The sequence below is a fragment of the Camellia sinensis genome, chromosome 11, assembly GCF_055761805.1.
Source record: "Camellia sinensis isolate YWXY chromosome 11, ASM5576180v1, whole genome shotgun sequence".
NCBI lineage: Eukaryota > Viridiplantae > Streptophyta > Magnoliopsida > Ericales > Theaceae > Camellia > Camellia sinensis.
The window spans coordinates 76,808,593-76,829,126 of record NC_138971.1 but is presented as its reverse complement, the minus strand read 5'-3'; the positions used below and the strand labels follow the sequence as shown (position 1 = coordinate 76,829,126).

General features: G+C 31.7%; 1 protein-coding gene across 1 annotated transcript; it reads right to left on the bottom strand.

The window, feature by feature from the left end:
• Positions 1-2,006: 2,006 nt before the first annotated feature.
• On the bottom strand, positions 2,007-18,953 carry LOC145802423 (uncharacterized). The gene is made up of 7 exons (XM_082895135.1): positions 18,725-18,953; positions 17,635-17,774; positions 3,746-3,823; positions 3,567-3,656; positions 2,559-2,737; positions 2,371-2,452; positions 2,007-2,282 (listed from the first exon to the last, which is right to left on the bottom strand). Exons 1-7 carry the CDS (start codon positions 18,951-18,953, stop codon positions 2,175-2,177), a joined length of 906 nt encoding a protein of 301 aa, XP_082751261.1. The 3' UTR covers positions 2,007-2,174.
• Positions 18,954-20,534: the final 1,581 nt, after the last annotated feature.

Sequence of the window (20,534 nt, the reverse complement as noted above, 5' to 3'; positions counted from 1 at the left end):
TGTATCTTGTGATAGCCATTGAATCTTGAAAGATTTCAAACATATGTCTAGGACTACCAGTAAATGAAGATGGCAAAACAAACCTTTGACCAATTTGTCCAGGTCGCACATAATCTGGATCCATATCTGACAACTCTTGGTAAAGCTCAGCTCGAAGTTTCCCTTGATTAAGCTTGTAATATGTCAATCGATTTTGCTCAGTTGCAGCCCAAGCATCTACCAAAAACTCTTGAAATAGTTTCCCACCTCGCAAAATTGTTGAATACTCTGTGGGTCGTTCAAACAAACGATAACTATAAAAATTCATTTGAGTAAGTCGATCAGTTGAAGGTCGATCATACTGAACATTCCACAATTTCAACTCAGGTTCCCATCCAAGCTCACCATATGGAAATAATAGAACATAATGTAATGGCAAGTATGCTGGGTGACATTCATTAATTTGCATCAACTCATTATTTCCTCGGAAATGTAAAATAATATCTTTCATTCCATTTACCTCTGTTCCATCACCTGGTATTACAATTGCAATCTCATCTGTAGTTGGTAGGTTATACCGACGTCGATCAGTTGTTGAACTGTAATGAAGATGAGCAGGTAGATTGTGTCCTGCCGAGTCTAATTGATGTAAAATGGCATGAGCCTGGCGATATTTATCTACAAATGCATTGACTTGCAACAAATTATCCTGAATAGTTTTGAGAACATCCCTTCTCAAGTTAGGATTTCTACGATTACGAATTTCTAAAGCTGAATAAGGGTCATAGATATACAGCTGAGCATAACTCGCATCCTGCCCTAGTTGTGGTTGTAGTGATCCTGTTCGATGTCGCAATTCCCCATGAATTGTGAATGATGTAGGGCCCCTTCCACGGAGTACTCTAGGATCCAATGTAGCACCAAGACTCGTAAAAGCATTGGCTGCATTGTACACTCGAGTATAACTTCGAAAAGATTTTGATTGATCATTATTCCCATCATACAATGCCTGAAGTGGTGGAGGGGGTGTAATAAGTAAAGGTAGCCTAATCTTTCCTTCCAAACAGCAAGTTCCGAATAAGGGACGCTTTATAGATGATTTTGTCAATTTTCCATCCATCCAATGTAAGGCTGAACAATAAGGACATAATACATCCATCTTGCCAAGATAATGGCGGCAAGAATCTTTGTGTTCTTGGGCCTCAATTGATATACTCGTAGGCAAATCTTCTAATTCATCATCAGTACATAGATCTTGTTGAAAAAATCGATTTATAGGAGTAGACCTACGAATATTTGTGTATAAATAAGATTTTGTAAAACAAAACGGTATGAGTAAAAGTATGTATTTCAAGATTAGACATAGTAGTTTACCGATTCCTTTGTGAATTTGAAGATGTGCTTGGCATAGAAAACGAACATGTAGAATGATGGGTAACCATTGATCGTTTTTGTGCCGACTGAGAATCTTCAGTTATTGTTTCCCACTCCAAGTGAGTGCGATCGCGACGAATTGGTGTTAAAGAATGTTGTCTTAGTTGAACACATTCTTCTAATCCCTCTTGCTCTCGTTGCAAGCATTGAAATTCAATTTTTTCACGCTCTCGCCGTGCCCGTTGGGCCAATGCAGCTTTTGATATTACATTATCATTTTGTGCCTAAAAAGAAAATTTTTTATCATTGAAGCAAAAGATGTGAATATTTTATGCTTAAAATGAAACTATCTTCTTATTTCTTCATTTTCTCTTAATTTTGTTTTCTATTTTATTTGTTTTATACCTTTAATAGTGTTATCTTTATTTTTATTTTTTTCTTATTTCTTCCCTTTCTATCTTCTTATTTCTCCCCTTTCCCTTTCCCTTTCCCTTTCTTTGTTTTCTATTTTATATATTAAATAAGAATTAAAAACCTATCTTAGTTAGTTTCTCCTTTCTTTATATATATATTTTTTATTTCTTCGTTTCTTTTTTCCTATTTTCTTTATATAAGTAGCAACTTATGGACGGTACATTATAAATGCACATGTATCCATGCAAAATAAGAATAAATAAATTTGAAAGACACATACAAATAATAGCAAGTTACAGGAAAACATATTACAATCATTCTACAAAAACAACATAATACAATAAATTCATTTTATACACTCATATATTTTAACTATTCAAAATTTTGATTAGTTTTGCATCATATTTTTAAAAAAGAATATATACCACATGACATGCAGTTGTCATTCTCTTGCCGGAAGGAGCCATCTTTTCTTTTCCTTTAGACATTGGGTTGACATTTTCTTTATCTTTTGCCTAACAAATATAAATAAAATATTGAAAAGATTAAAAAAATCTTATATAAATAAAATAAATATAATGTTTGACTTGATTTTGTACTTACCACACGAACACGGATAACATTAAGGTCGTGCTCATCACGGATGACCACACCAACATTTCTACATGGAGTTGTAGGAGGAGGCCTACAGAAATAGATTGTGAAAAAATTAAAATCTATATAATAAAGTGGTAATAGTAAGAGTAAAAAATTCAAGATTGTCTTGGGTAAAAAATTCTTTTTATTTTTACCAATTTGGTGTTAAAGAAGGTTGTCTTGGGTTAATACATTCCTTCGATCTTTCTCTTTCTCGTTCTCGTCGCAGGCGTTGTCCCAATTGGTATGCAGAACATGGCTTTTGATTTTTTTCACGTTCTCGCCGTGCACGTTGGGCCAATGCAGCTTTTGATAACACATTATCATTGTGTGCCTAAAATAAGAATATTATATAAGAAGGTGCATCAAATGTGAATATTAACTAACTTGCTTCCCTTTCATCATGTATTTTTTCTTCCTTTTAACTAACTTTTTCTCTTCACTCGGTTAAGTTGTTAGTCATATAAGAACCAATGCATGTATTTATGAAATTTAAAAAGGAAGGGAAAAATAATTTGAAAACACATTAAGCACACAAAACTGCAAACTCACTATGCACGCACTTATTAGTTTTAAGACACTACCCATCTCTTTACAAAATGTACGTTAAAAAGGTAAATATTAGATCATTGGGTACATAAAATATGAATATTAGCGTGTAATGTCTTGTACTTTCCTTTTCTCTCTTCTTGTTGTTTCTGTTATATTAAAATACATTTTTGTCTTTTTCTTCTTTCCTTAAGAACTTCTTATAAGAAAAATAAAAATTAAAAAAAAAATTATATTATGTAGTTTCCTTTTCATCACATATTTGTTCTTTCTTCTTATTTTCCTTTTTCGTTTTCTTCTATTATATTTTTATTATGCTATGTTGTAGATGCAACATATTGTACAAATGCAACATATTTTTATCATACAAATAGACAAACATATTAAAAATTCAAATTAATGTTCATACAAATGCATTAGCATGTTGTACAAATGCTTACTTTAACATGCTTCAGAAAAACATTTCACATTCAATAAAAAGAATTGAATAAATTTTTGAAAAAGAAACTTTTGAAAAATGTACATAAAAAATAGTATATGACACTACGCAATTCCTAAAAAAATCTATATAATATTCGAAAAAGAAACTTTTAAAAATTGTTGAGAAACCATACCATGGGATGTGCATTTTCCTTTCCTTTGCCATAAGGAATAGCTTTTTTTGTTTCCTTTAATATTGCTTTGTCTTTTTCCTTTGCCTTTGCCTGTAAAAAATAAGTAGAATATATTTATAAATTATTTTTAAAATGATAAAAAAATACATGTCCAATGTTCAAGTGACTTTTATGCTTACCTCATGAATGCGAATAGTATTAAGGTCACGCTCATCGCGAATAACAACATTAACATTTTTTTCTTGAAGAAATCGAACCTATACATACAAAAACTTTAGAGTAATAAATAAAACTTCATACACATAAATAAGAAAATTAGTAAAGGGAGGAGATATTACGGTTCGGTGTAAGTCCCCATCCACCTATAAAGCATAAGGAAAAAAAATAATTAGAATAGTGATGTTGTCCATAACTGTTGTACTTAAATTTATTAGAGAGGTACTTAAATTTATATTAAGAGAAAAAAGAACAAAAAAAACTTACTTGACCAAAAATAGTGATATTGTTCATAACTGTTGTACTTCAACCTAAAAATTTTAGACACAAAGAAACAAAAAATTAGCAATAATAAAAGTTAACATGGATTTCATTGGCAATGAAATGTTATTTCCAAATATGTTGCTACCAAATTGAATAATAAAATTCAAAATTTTATTTAAATAAATAACTGCCATGAATAGAAAATACTTAACGGGTTACAATCAAGAGGGAAAAAAAAATAAAAATAATAGCAAAATTAGAAGGGTACAATTTAGAAAAAGGTACGTGCCTTCTCTATTTATAAAAATAAAAATACTCGGTGAATTTAGAAGGGTACAATAAGAGCAAAAATAAAAATAAACTTCTAAGAAAAAGAAAAAGGTCAACAGATACCAGGGGCACGTGCCTTCTCTATTTAGAAGGGTACAATTTTTTTAAAAAAAATTTTTATAACAAAATGTTAATACATTTGTTTGGGTTAAGTTAAAAACTCGGTGAATTTGATTCAAAACAAAAATCCTTATGATAAATACTTGTGTTAAGTTAAATACTTGTAAGTTTAATACATTTTTTTTTATGAAGACAACTAAAGTAATACGCACACACATAAGGATTGACCAAAATTATATTCCCTTAAAAAGGTGCAAAAAAAAAAAAAAAACATAGAATGTTAAATGAAAAATAGAATATTACACATAGAACATTCTATGTTGTGTTCATGAAGAATATTATGTTGAGTTTATACCAACATAGAATACTATACTCCCATAAAACGGTGCCAAAAAAAATAAAATAAAATAAACTCTCTCGCCATATTACACATAAATGTTAAAATGCCAAGTCTTTCAAATTTTTCTTTTAATTAGGAACTCTAGATATTCACAAAAAAATTAAATGAAAAATATTTATCATCTATACATTAGAATTACACAGCAAATAAATATTACATTTGAATGGTACAACTAAATAAATATATTACACAGCAAATAAAATGTTAAATAAAATTTTCTGAGTGTCAGTTTAATTTTTTTGTTGCAGGAAGATCAATTAAATAAATCACCCTTACTTTCTTTTTAAATAGCTCCAAACGAACAGTCCGTTCCCCCTCCCCCCCTCTCTCTCTCTCTCTCTACATTCTTTGCGAAACCCATAATCAAACTCACATTTTCTGAGTCAAACCAGTATTTAGAATAGATGTTTTTTAACAGTCACATTAAAATGTTAAATTAAAAATGGAGCACAATAAAATGGTCTAAATTTGAACTTTTCTCTTTGTTAACTGACTTCAATTTTACAAAGATGAAATTAAAACCAAAATCACACAACAAATATATTACATTTGAATGGTACAACCAAATAAATATATTACACAGCAAATAAAATGTGAAATAATTTTTTTTTGAGTGTGAGTTTAATTTTTTTGTTACAGGAAGATCAACTAAATAAATCACCCTTAATTTTTTTTTAAATAGCTCCAAACAAATAGTTCCTTGCCGTAATAACCTATCTCTATATCTATCTCTCTCCCTCTCCCTCTCTCTCTCTCCCTACATTCTTTGAGAAACCCATAATCAAACTCACATTTTCTGAGTCAACCTAGCATTTAGAATAGATGTTTTTTAACAATCACATTAAAATGATAAATTAAAACTCGAGCACAATAATTGTCCGAATTTGAACTTTTATCTTTCTTAACTGACTTCAATTTTATAGAGATGAAATTAAAACCAAAATTAAAACCCATTATAATCATAAATATTTTGAAGTTCACCATTTATGACTTGGAAACTCCAAACATAAATTTATGCCAAAAAAAAAAAAAAAATCTCCACATAAGAAAGCCATTTTATAAGCAATAAAGTAATACACATATATGCATTGACCAGAATTTTTGAAATGCAACATATTCAATTATACTCCCTTAAAAAGGTGGAAAAAAAAAAAAGGAACATCTACTCTCTTGCCATATTACACATCAATGTTAAAATGCCAAGTCTTTTTAGAATGGTACAATTTTTTTTTTTTTTTACATTTGAATGGTACAATTTTTTTTTTTATAACAAAATATTAAATGCTTGTGTTAAGTTAAATACTTGTAAGTTTAATACATTTTTTTTTCATGAACACAACTAAAGTAATACACACATATATACATTTACCAAAATTTTTTGAAATACAACATAGAATACTATACTAAACATAAACTCTCTTGCCATATTACACATAAATATTAAAATGCCAAGTCTTTCAAATTTTTCTTTTAATTAGGAATTCTAGATATTAAAAAATATATATATGCAAAAAACGGTCTCTTTCTTTTTATAATCACACAACAAATATACTACATTTGAATGGTACAAATTTCTGCTTAATAGTTCAAATAATTGACAGTAATTCTTTGATGAAAAAATAATTTCTTCTTAATGTTTTTTTTTTGATTAAAAAAATTGGCAATAATTCTGATTAAAAATTGACAGAAATTTGGAGATGAGAGACATTTCCTCAATGTTTCATAGGTCTGAGAGAAATTTGGTTCACAATAATTATGCTCAATGTTTAATCAAAATTGACAGAAGGCACGATGTAAATAATTTTAAGATTAAAATGCAGTTATATAAAATATATTTATTTTTTTTTTCTTAAAAAACTTGTAACATTTTTGCTTGTATTACATGCTGTACAAAACTCAAATAAAATAACAACTCTCCCTAATGTTAATGCAAATTAAGAAATAAACATATAAGATTTATAATGTTCACCAATATTGCAAATCAAAATATAAGAGCAAGTAAAAAAAAATTATAAACACTGACAGAAACTAAAGTTATTGTATACTAAATCTATATACTAAAGCACATCAGTATAATGTAGGCATTCAACTCATCTTGGTAATGAAAAAAAGAAAAGAAGCAGAAATATGTGATATTCTACCAAATTGCTATCAAAATGCTAGCACATATTATGTCTATGATACCAAGAACCCTTTTATTTACTCTCCATTTGATACTGTCAAGTGTATTAAGGGCCTGAAATGCAGAAAAATTTGTAGAGTAATTCCAATTTCAAGTGTAAACATAACAAATTGGTTAGACCAACTCCCCGAAGCTATTTGAAATGAAAATCATCCAAAAGCACACAACCCATTTAAAAAATAAAACCCATCAAGTATTAATTCAAATTCAAAACCTTTTAAAAAATTAAATCCATTTAAGAAACATAATGTTAAGATTAAATTGGATAAATTACATTTTAATCTAGATTATAAATTACATTAAACTGGATAAATCTATTATTGCAGATTAATCTATCTATTATTGTAAAACATTTACAAATGATAATATTAAATTTTTTTTAAATAAATCGTAAACTAAAAGCAAATTGAATAATTTAATTCCCAATGGAAGGCAATTTTCTATGAACAACAGCTGATTAAAAAAAAAAAAATCAAATAGATCTTTGTGTAAGATCTATGTGTAAAATCAAATAGAGAGAGAAGCACTAAAGATCTTTGCAATTTTCTTATTTGTATAATCAATTTTACTCCCCAAAATTACTATATGTGAGAAAGATTTCAGTCAACACTATTACAATGAGCACACAACAGGTTCTAATTTCTTATTTGAAGTCCTTTGCTGTTCCAATTTTACGTGCACTGAACATATAATGAGCTAAATTTATAGCTAGCTAATTTCTTATTTCAAGCATCTCCTTAAATATAGCTAGCTATGAGACCTAGGATGGTTTTGAGTGGATACTATCATGAGCTAAATTTATATTAAAGAACTGGTAGTTTTGGGTCCAAAATATAAAAATACCATATGGAGGTGGAGTGTGATCATAGAAAGGGAAAACATTATGGAGTAAACAAACAAATCAAATTAAGTAAACAAACAAATCAAATTTTTTAAAACTGAATTTATGCACAATTTGTATACAGAATCTTTTTATATAATACACCTAATATTTTCTTAGTTGATGATTCAAATTATTATTATTATTATTATTAGTGAATAAAGATCAAATACACCCATATTGTAATAAAGATCAAATCACATGGTGCATTGTAGCTAAGGGGCTGGGTGACTCATCATGTTTATTACCTACATGATTCTCTCGGTAAATTAACAAATCTTGGGAAATTAATAAAAAATAACACACATTAATGATTATTTTTTCTCTCTCAATTTACTTAACAATGGTGAGACCCTAGACTATTTTAAAAAGATAATTAAAAGTCATCTTTTAACTTTTAATGCATTTTGAATCATATAATCTCTCACAACATAAAAATAAAAAATATTGTCAAATGTCATAAAAAATGTCATATTTTTTCAAAAACAACATAAAAATAAAAAATAAAAAATGAAAATCTAACTTTTAATCATCTTCTCAAAAGAACTCTTTATTACTTGATTAAGAACTTTCCATAAATATTGTCAAATGTCATTTTGAAACCACTGAATAAGGGCCTTTGGGTTTTTCAAGCTCACTAAAAGAGTTGTCCTCCAACTTCTGAATCTTTTGGATGGTGAATATCAAAGTGAAAGGAAAGCATTTGAGTAACCAAAAAAAATAAGCAGGTGTAACGCTGGATAAATCTAACATACTTATTTCACTAATCCCTCAAACTTATTTCAAAATACATAAATATCAAAACCGAAATCATACAAACCCATTTCAAAATCAAAACCAAAATCATTCAAACCCATTTCAAAATCAAAATTAAAATTGAAACCATGTCATTGGTATTTATGGTGGATTGATCAGCCAAAATTCTGCAGAAATCATATGCAGAATTCATATGCAGAATTCTTCTTCAGTTTTATTCAATAGCAAAGCAATATATATCAGTTGGCTCAATATCAAAGCAAAAGCCAAACGTTACCAAAGCAATAACAAAAGAAAAACAAAAAGAACCAAAGTAATAAACTGATCGAGCAGCCGAAGTGAATAGCCGAGCAGCCAAAGTGATGAAGGCAAAAGCTCTGATGAAGGCAAAAAAAATTCAAGTAGAAGAACAATTACCCGAAGAAGAAAAATTCAAGAAGAATACTAAAGTCATGTTTTCAATAACTCTATTGAACCCAGCAATATCATGTTTTCAACACTAAATAATATCATGTTTTCAAAACTCTATTAAAGTCATGTTTTCAAATATCATGTTTTCAAATAATATCATGTTATTGAAATTCTAAAATTAACATGAGATAACACATGAGTTATTGAAATTCTAAAATTAACATGAGTTATTAACATGATTTATTAATTGTCCATGAGTTATTGAAATTCAATTTCCTTTATTTTAGCATGAGTTATTAACATGAGTGATTTAACAGGAAATCAACACCTTACACACCATGTATCGAGCAACAATTGTATAAATACCCTTAACACTAATTACACACCATCTTGAAGAGAAAAATCTACAGATGATGGTTAGTTTGTTACAAAACAATTACTTACCAAGTCAACGTGTATTGTTTTATTCATTGTTTAATTACTAATTTTATTATTGGTGCTTTTTTGCACTTGCATTGTGAAAGGAAAGCACAAAATAAACTCACTTGTAAAAATAATTGAACAATTTAGCAAATATAATAAACGTATGTTCATCCAACTTCAAAGTGGAAAAAAAAAAGAACACTTCAAGGCAGACTATACAATAAGTGACACTTAAAAAAAAGAAACTCACTTGTTATACGCCAGCCCACCAAAGTGGCTCATACACTATACTTTTATATCTGTACTTCTATCCTATCTATCTATCTATGGTATGAACACTTTTGTCACAATTTTTCTCACTTCTAAACTGTCCTTCTATAACTGTAATTGTCAAATTCAAACAAACCTATGAATTCTTTTAATATTTTATATATATGGGAAACCATCTAACCTAATACCAGTGGTGATAGACTCAGATAACACACAATCAATCAGTAAAGAAACATAGATGGGTCATCAAAATCACCATTACACTTACAAAGTGGACAACACTTTCTTGACAGAACATAAATATAATACCATAGATCGATAGATATAATACCAGTGGTCAACACTTTCCTATTTTTTTTTCATGGCATGCTAAACAATAATGACTAATTAATCTATCTATGGAAAAGAATGGAAAAGAATAAGCAAAGTGATGATCAACACTTTCCAGAGCAAAGTGATGATCTAACATAAATATGACAGAACATAAATATGACAGAGCAAAGTGATGATCAACACTTTCCAGATTTTCAAATTATATATAAAATAGACATAACATAAATATAATCTATATAAAATTACACACAATAATTACACACAATAATTACACACAAAATTGTTATATATAAAATTCTGAAACACAGATTTTCAAAAATAAAATCTGCATTTTAGTAAATAAACTCTGCATTTCCATACAAATTTTCCACACAAATAAACTCTGCATTTTAGTATATAAACACAAATTTTCCACTCAAATTGTTATTAAATAAACTCTGAGAATTTGCTAATTTACTGCCCTTTTGTTTGGCAGATTTGGTGGGATGTTCAGGGTGCTTTACCAAGTTTGGTGGATCAACTATTGGTTTGGTGGGTTGGAGGGATGATGAAGAAGATGGAGTGGAAGATCTGGAGCTGCAAAATGAATGAGCTGCAAATCCAAATCTGAGTGAGCTTTGTGAGTTGATTAAGATTAGGATTGCTTTGTGGATGAGTGCTTTGCTTTCCGTTAGTTGTACTGTGGTCTGTTCCGTTATTTTCATTCTAAGACAAATCAGGAAGTGCTTGGGGAATTGGCAAATAGTTAAGATAAATCAGGTAAACTCTGAAACACAGATTTTCAATATAAAATCTATATTGAATCAGATTTTCAAATCTATAAACTCTAATTAATAACATTTATCTGATTTATATTGAAAATCTGAAAATCTATAGTTATAATTTTAAACTCTGATTTTTTAAATAGTATTTGATGATAATGCAAACTATATATTTAATAGTATTTTTTAATAGAACCTACAAACTATATATACAAACTATTAGAACCTACATGACCTATTTATCGCAAGCAACGCTCCACAATCATAATGCAAAATTTAAAAGTAAATATATAAAAATTTCAATAATTTAACAATTATATATTTCACTAATACAAACTAAATAATTCAATTTAAAAGCAATATTCAAATATAAAGTTTAGAGAAATTCTATTCATCACTATTTTTTTCACTACTTTGTTTCACTTCTTAACTATATTGATACAATCAAAGTCATGTACATGTGCAGGATCCATATCTATTGTAGTTATTAATTAGAGTCTATAAATCTAATTCCAGAAGGCACAGTTAAAATATTTAACAAATTAAGATAAATCAGGTAGTTATAATTTCTAGAATTTATCAGCACAGTGCAAAAGTCAATGTTGATGATCACAGTGCTGATGCTCATGAATCAATTTTTCAGAATGATGAATCAATGTTTCAACAGTGCAAAAATGAAACATTGATTTTATCATCTGATGAATCAATGTTTCATTTTGGTCAGAGATCACAGCATTCAATGTTTCATTTTTCAGAATTTAACATTGATTTTTGCACTGTGATAACAAAACATCTATCAAAAACATGAAATCTCCAGGTCAAAAACAAAAACATGAAATCAAAAACAAAAACATGAAATCAAAAACAAAAAACTAAAACAGAACCCTAAAATAACAAAACATCTATCAAATTAAGATAAATCTAATTATAACAAAACATCTATCAATCAGTTAAAATCTATAAACAATCTGAAACACAATTATTTAAGATAATTTCCAGATAATCATTTAACAATCTGAAACACAATCATTTAAGATAACAATCTGAAACACAATCATTTAACATTGACTTGTGTGTAATTTTATAGTTAGATTTTATAATTAAGAGAAATCAGTTAAAATCTATAAACAATCTATAAATCAGAGTTGAAAATTATAACTACAGATTTTCAGATAAATCAGGTAAACTCAGTAATGGTGAATGAATGCTATGGTTTAAGTCTGGTGCTCTATTTAGTTCTGTACGAAATTGAGAAGGTAAACTTTCTTAAACCATAGCACTTTCTTAAAACAGGGCACTTTCTTAAAACAGGAAACAGTGAGAGTGAACTAACCCAGCAGCCAATAAGCAAAGTGATGATCTAACCCAGTTGGCAAAGTGATGTCGAGCCGGAGTGATGAACTAACCCAGCAGCCGATAAACTAACCCAGTGCCAAAGTGATGAACTAACCCAGCAGCCGAAGTGATGTCGAGCCGGAGTGAACAATGGTGAGAGTGGAACGGTGTAAGCTCTGATGAAGGCTCTGTGTAAGCTCTGATGAAGACTCTAATGAAGGCTGTGTGTAAGCTCTGTGTAAGCTCTGATTTGAACAACAGTGTAAGCTCTGATGAAGGCTGTGATGAAGGCAAAAGCTGAGATTTTCAAAAAAAATCAAGAAGAAGAACGAAGAGGAATAGAGAGATAGAGAGGGTAGGCAGAGAAATAGAGAGGGAAGGTGGGTAGACAGAGGGTAGATAGGGAGGCAAATCAAATACAGAGGTCAGATACTGAGAGAGGAGTGGAGAAACAGCCATGTTGGGCAGGAATTTCTGTTTTCTGTATAACCTCAGCCATTGGATAGATATTACAATTGATCTAGACCATTGGATCAAATGTATCTCACACACATTTTTGACATAAATTCAAAATCCTTCTTGCCTTATTATATATATATATATATCTCGTTTATTCAGATTCCAAAAATATCATGGAAAAATAATATAAATAATTAGTCTAATATAACATAAAAATTAATCACATAATTCGACATAATATTCTTAAGTTGGTTGAATTTTTTTAGATGTGTATCCTACTAACAAAGTTTGTTATGTATCTAATTTTATGATCAATCTTTGTATTTATAGTAAAAAAATAAAAATAAAAAATTCAAATTTTAAGGTCGTGAGTCACAGAAAATCATGTATATATTCTTATGAACCTAGTTTAATAAAGTGTTAGCGAGAACTGTAAAACGTTCATGGCGGTAGGGTGCATAAAATAATTTTTATTTCCACTCACTTGAAGTCCACTACTTTTTGAAGGGAAAGTCTAATGATGTGCACTTTATGTGAAAACATAATTTTTTATTATTATTATAAATTATATAGTTTTTGTCAAAAGAATATAATTACTTTTTTCTTCAGAAAAAAATATAATTATTTGTGAAGCATAATTTTTCTTACAAATTGTATAACTTCCCTCACAAAAATTATAATTTTTCTACAATGTGTAAGTGCACTTTGTAAACTCTCATAAATTATAATTATTTAAACCTGTTTGTTATTTATCTAATTTTAAACTGTTTGTTATAATTACTTTGTCTAACTTTTATTTTTTTATTTTAAGAGCAATAATAATAATAATAATTAATAATAATAATAATAATATTATTATTATTATTATTATTATTAATTATTATTATTATTATTATTAATGAAACTCAAATTACAAAATGGACTCGATCCATAAATCCAAATCTCAATTTTGTTTGGCTAAAGGTCTTAGCGGTGAAATATTTCGTTCAAAAGGATAAGCTATATCCAAAATATCCCTATATATATAACTCTCTCTCTCTCTCTCTCCGTCAACGCCAATCGCTGCCATCATTCCATCATTAGAGCTCTATTGCTTTTGTCACCTCACCAACGCCAACATGAGATCTTCGTCCTCCTTCTAAGCTCAAGCTTTGTCATCCTCCTTTTAACATCCATCCATATTTACCACCATATCTGTCATATCCACTGTCTCCGTTAAGATCTACACCGTCTCTGCCGCCACCACTGTTGCCACCCCTGGTAAGGGAAAGATAAGAGACAGAAGCCAATGTCCACCATGAAGACATCGAGGTCCCCATATTTACTCCAAGGACCTTCGCCTCTAACGACGTTCTCTTTCGGCTTGCTCCTCCTCTGCTCTGGCAGCTCATATTGCACCCTCATTCTTAAATCATTATTCTTTTGATCTGCCACCTCGTCCCCTTCTTATCTCCCGCTGGCCTCACTCGATGCCATCGAGCTCCGACTTGCCGAAACTTACCGAGCCGTACTGGCTGCACTCTAGCATCTCTCAAATCTCTATGTGTGTGTTTTGTTTCAAAAGATAGAAGTCCAAATTTGAATTTGTTTGTGTTTTGTTTCATGTTGCTACTAATATATATATAAGTATATAAAGAAACATATAGATAGATATATAAGAGGCTGTGATCATATTGATTTTTCTTTGGGTTAGATATGGATTTGCTGATGATATAGATATATATGTGATTGTTGTTGATGATGAACATGTAGAAAGCAACATATAAGATTTGTGTTTTGAATTTAAACAGATCTGTATGTTAAATTTCAACAGGTAGGAAAATTTGAATTAGAATTTCAAATAGATAGGAAAAACAAAACAGAATGAAACAAGAAACGAAATCAAACCGAAGTCTGCACTAGACAGTTTCTTTAAAACAGATTCACCGCCTCATCGATTAGGGTGCTGAAGGTTGTTCAACATCTGTCTCCTAAGATACGATGGTTAGACCAGCTACAGCAAGACATCTACTGAGTAGCTTCAGCGAATGGAACTTATACAACACTCTCTTACACTGGAAAGAATAAAAAACTAGAACTTTGAAAGAACACAAAGATGCAAAAATTCTAGTATGGAAACTAAAGGAGAAGGGCCACTTTTTATACACCTAGAGGGAAAGAGAAAGAAGCTCTCTTGCAACAAATGCAGGATTTAATTTCTGCAAAATTGCCAAGAAATAAATATGCAAACTGATGGATTTAATCCATCATAATATAGAGGAGTTATATACTTCATATATACATACGCGTGTATATCTGCAGCCACCAACCTGACTTGGTCAAAAAAAGATTAGTTTGGTGGTCCGCCAACTCAACCCAGTCCAAACCTAACCCATTCCAACAAGTCTCAAGCCCAAGCCCAAGATCCAAGATCCACGACCCACGACCTACGGACCACAAACTAGCCCCGACTCGGTCCGATCCAGGTGGGCAGGCAGTGTGCTCGCGCGTGTGGCAATTTTTGTATAACCAACTTGGATCATAGTTTTGGCCCAAGCCCATCCTTGAAGCATCCATAAATCCCTTCCTTTGAAAATTTTGGATGCCCCAAAGGGCTCACACGCTTAGGCAAAAAATGGGATTTAAATATCCATCAAAGCTCTCCTCTACAATCAATGTGGGATAGAAGGTTACACACTTTTCTCAACACCTCTTTCATGATGCCAACTTAATGAGTTAATTTCTTAGTCAAATCTTAATGGCTTTTGGTCATTCTTTTTGTGGTGTAAAAATCTCATTACAAATAATCTAAACCCACTTTAACCCACCTCAATAGAGGATTAAAACTCACTTTAATTTCGCATTAAAGTCACCAAAAAATCATTATTTTCCAACGATCCCCCATATGAATAAAAATTGACCGAATAACAACAAACAGACAACACTTAACAACAAAGACTCGGAGAGAGAGTGCAACGGAATAACCCCTGCATTGAAAAATGTAGCTTTTGGCTTTGAACCCGTCCTAGTGAAGTCTATCAGATTTACTGGCTGCCCAGTGAACACAAAGTCTTGAACTGTTCTACGGTTTATGTAAACCAAGACAACAGACCTCACATAGGTATTACTCTAACCATCGTTCTGTTCTCACTGTTGTGTCCGATTTGGCCCTGGAAAACTTGTCTGATTCAGTAAGGGGTTTAAAAAATTCGGCTTTGTCAATTCTTATGGAAGTGGCCCCATTTTACACTCATATAGGTGACTCTGCTTGAGTATCCTGCTATACTCAGCTCAACAGCTCAACACACTAGAGTCATTAAAAGCTCAACTTAACCTCGACACTTGCCGGTATCATTGATAAAAGGAACAGTTGGAGGTTTAACTTCCTCAATGACATACCATTGTTAAATGCAATTAGGTTGTCCCATTGAACCTAGATTTTGGGATCTCTAGTATACTAGGTTAAGTTTCCATTTTAGTAACACCTTACACTAAAGGCCTTAAACCTATTCCTTTTGACGACTTCTCTACTAACAATCGATTTAACCCTTTGGTTAGCAGATCTGCAATGTTGTCCTTAGACTTCGCATAGTCTAAAGTGACAACTCCGTTAGAGAGTAGTTGTCGTATGGAATTATGTCTACGAGAGATATGTCTTGACTTTCTATTATACATATTACTTTGTGCCCGTCCAATAGCCAATTGGCTGTCACAATGAATATAGATGGCTAGCATAAGTTTCGACCAATGTCGAATATCTTCAATGAAATGGCGAGGCCGTTTTGCCTCTTCTGTTGCTTTATCCAATGCTATAAAATCCAATTCCATAGTTGATCATGAGATACACGTCTGCTTGGAAGATTTCTAAGACACAACTGCCTCTCCAAGGGTGAACACATAACAACTAGTGGATTTCAAATCCCTAATATTAGATATCCAATTCGCATCGTTATAGCCTTCTATTACTGTTGGATATCTGGTGTAATGCAGTCCATAATCTTGGGTGAAACGGAGATACCTTAAACAACCAAACAATACCCTTCCAGTGAGTGGCATTGGGATTGCTAGTGTATCGACTAAGCTTGCTAACTGAGTAAACTATATCCGGGCTTGTACAACTCATCAAATACATCAAACTCCCAATGACCCGAGAATATTCTAGCTGAGAGACACTTTCACCATTATTCTTGGTCAAGTGTAAACTCAAGTCTATCGGTGTCCTAGACACATTTGTATCTAATTTACCAAATTTCTCAAGCATTTTCTCAACATATTGTGATTGAGAAAGTACAATACCATCAGATGTTCTGGTAATCTTAAAACCCAGAATTACATCTGCAAGGCTCATATCTTTTATGCCAAACTTAGAGTTTAATAATTTCTTGGTAGTTCTAATCAGTGTCTTTGATCATTGATTTTGAACCCATTTGACAACATAGTGTTGTCAAACTTCTCATGCCATTGTTTAGGGGCTTGCTTCAAACCGTACAATGATTTGACAAGCTTATAGACTTTCTTATTTTATCCTAGAGCTGAAAACCCCTCGGATTGCCCCATGTAGATTTCTTCATCTAAATCTCCATTTAAGAAAGTCGTCTTTACATCTATCTAATATATCTTCAGACCACATAATCACCATGCGAATGGATGTAATCCTTGTCATAGGTGGATACATATCAAAGTAATCCAGGCCTTCTCCCTGCCTGTATCATTTGATAACTAGCATAGCTTTATACTTATCAATTGATCCACCCGCTTCCATCTTTCTTCTAAAGATCCACTTACTCCTCAAGGCCTTACTGCCTGGGGGTAGATCAACCAACTCCCAAGTATGGTTCTGTAAGATGGAGTCAATCTCATTCTTAATTGTTTCTTTCCACAAAAGGACTTTTAGGTGAAGTCATAGCTTCATGAAAAGTTAGAGGTTCTCCCTCTAACATATAAGTCAAGAAGTTCGGACCAAAGGAGTTTGCGGTCCTACCCTTTTTATTCTTTTTTAGCTCATCTACTTCCTCAGCTTGATCATCGACTTGATCATCTAGGTGATCATCTATGTGATCATCTGCTTGATCATCTATGTGATCATTGTTACCTTCAACCTCTTTTATGGAACTCGAAATCCCTTCTTGGAGATGATAAGGAAATACATCTTCAAAGAAAGATGCATTTCTTGATTCCATGATAGCATTCTTGTGTATATCTGGAATAGCATACTTATACACAATAAATCGATATGCACTGTTATTATGTTCATAGTCAATGAATATATAGTCCATTGACTTCGAGCCTATTCGAACCCACTTGGGTGTAGGCACCACCACTTTCGCATGACAGCCCTACATTCATAGGTATTTATATGAAGGCTTGTGGCCTTTCCACAACTCATATGGAGTATTGTCCACATTCTTCCAAGGTATTCTATTAAGAATTTAATTCGCAAAGGGAATTGCTTCCCCCTACAAGTTATGTGACAACCCAAAACTTATTAACATTGCATTGATCATTTCTTTTAACGTCCTATTTTTTCGCCCAACAACACCATTTGACTGAGAGAAATAAGGTGTTGTAGTTTGGTGGATAATCCCAAATTGAGCACAAATCTTAACAAACGGGGATTCATACTCACTACCACAATCACTTCTTCAAGCCCTTGATCTTACGGCTTAGTTGATTCTCAACATCATTCTTGAAAAGAATAAATTTATCAATTAACTCATCTTTGTTTTTAAGCAAATACACATAATAGTATTTAGTGCAATCATCAACAAAAGTGATGAAGTACTTGTTGCCACCACGTGATTATATGACTTTCAAGTCACACACATCACTATGCACTAAATCTAAAGGTTCGGAACTTCTTTCAATAGAATGAAAAAGAAGCCCTTTTCAATTTTGCTTCTACACAAGTTTCACACTTGTGATTTGGATTAATCTTGAAAAATGGTATGTGACCTAACTTGATTAATCTACGTAAAGAGTCAAAATTTACATGACCTAGTCTACTATGCCATAAATTAAGGGACTCAAGCATATAAGCAGAAGAAGAAGCTTTCTCATTAATTTTAGGTATAAGAGCCATTACATTGAGCTTAAACATACCGCCTGACATATACCCCTTCCACACATAGACCCCGCTCTTGGTCAACATAATCTTATCAGCCTCAAACACTATGCGGAAGCCATGCTTACTTAAAAGCGACCTTGAGACAAGGTTCTTATGAATGTCCGACACATATAGGACATCGTTCAAAGTCAACTCTTTTCCTAAATTCATCTTCAAGACCACCTTGTCTTTACCCTCAACAGTTGAGGTCGTAGAATTTCCCATGAACAACTTCTCACCATTTGAAACCGGTGCAAAAGTTGTGAATATCTTCTTTTCAACACAAATGTGGTGAGTGGCCCCAGTGTCTACCCACTAGTCTTTCAGGTTAGACCCCACCATGTTCACTTCCGAGACAACAGCTGATAGATGCATGTCATCCACATCTTGTGATAGATCCTCCATCTTGGCCATGTGAGCCTGGTTTTTGTTTTGTGGAGGTTTCTTTTTCTTGCGGCAATCAATTGCCTGATACCCATCGTTTGCACGGTTGAAGCACTTTCCATTGAACCTAAAAGTAGGTTCCTCCGGCTTGTAGACTAGTGGAGCTTGCTTTTCATGCTTCTCTCGGATACGATTAACCCTACAGTTCGGACTCTCATGGTTCTGAATCTGATTTCACAAGTGCAGTGTGAAATAAATAAACGCAAATAAGTTCAAATCCGACAAATCTTTTGAAAAATTGATGTTTGAATCAAATGCCAAAAATGGACTGCTTTGCCAGATTTTAGAGTCACCACCTAAATATTTTTGGGAAATTTAGGAAACCCATGACTTGTGCCAAAGGCTACGTGTCCGTCATCACCAAAGTGTCTCCGCTCGGGAACTTAGGTATGAGAGGGGAAGGTCATGAATTAAGCACCCCACTTACCCGATCAAAGATCGGCCTTTACTAATCATGATGTGACTTTTATTTTCATTATATGCTCTTGTTCTGATTATTTAGGTTATACGTTGCACACAAGTATAGACTAATTTGCAAAAATTCGAACACTTTGAGTTCATGTTTATTTGAAAATTGTTTTGAATGCATGTCACTTGAAAAAGTAAGCTCGTATTTACATTCATTAAATCATCTCAATTTGAGCAATTAAAATTCATCCACAGGCATTCAAGAGATAGATCAAATAAGCAGTTATCCTCATGGTAATCATGCTTGATATGACAACACTAACACTCAGGCAATATGCTAACACAAGAAATGCTCACTTAGTACTCTAAGGCAAGCCAAACAAAGCAAAATGATTAGAAAACATGCATGCTCATAAATAATGCAATATGGCTAATGTGACACATACAATCATGCAAATAACAAGTTCAGCTACTAGCATGGTATATGATTCAATTCAAGACATGTGATAGATCACGTATTCATTTGAATGTGTCATTAGTTAGTATGATGAGCTGAACCTAAATGCACGTGAGACGAGTGTATGTGAATCATGGGAAATGCTAAGGAAACATGATGCTCTATGCTACCATCATAAGCAGGTAAATAAAAGGGAGAAAGAAATGGGGTTGGAAGACATACACAATTATTACATATTTGCCCTTGTGCAAAAGGGTTCGAATGAGTGTCCAAGTGTCCAAATTAAACTAACTATTACAAATCCGAATTTAATTATTAATAAATAACTAACTATCTAAGTTTCTAACTTATTACAACAACAACATTAAAACATCAATAAGTGCAATAATAACATTAAAACAATAATAAGTATAACAATAATTACAACAAGGATTCTAACAACAAGAATATGAGAAGTAATTACAACGATAATAATATGAACTAAAGATGCACAAGGA

Bases quoted from the DNA above. Each gene is read 5' to 3' on its own strand.
- LOC145802423 (XM_082895135.1), bottom strand. From the start codon at position 18,953: ATGGGAAATTCTACGACCTCAACTGTTGAGGGTAAAGACAAGGTGGTC. The intron at 17,775-18,724 runs GTATGTTTAAGC...CTTTCTTTGAAG, and splicing joins GAAGGGGTATATGTCAGGCG to ATGTATTTCCTTATCATCTC. The intron at 2,283-2,370 runs GTAAGTACAAAA...TATATTTGTTAG, and splicing joins ATGTTATCCGTGTTCGTGTG to GCAAAAGATAAAGAAAATGT.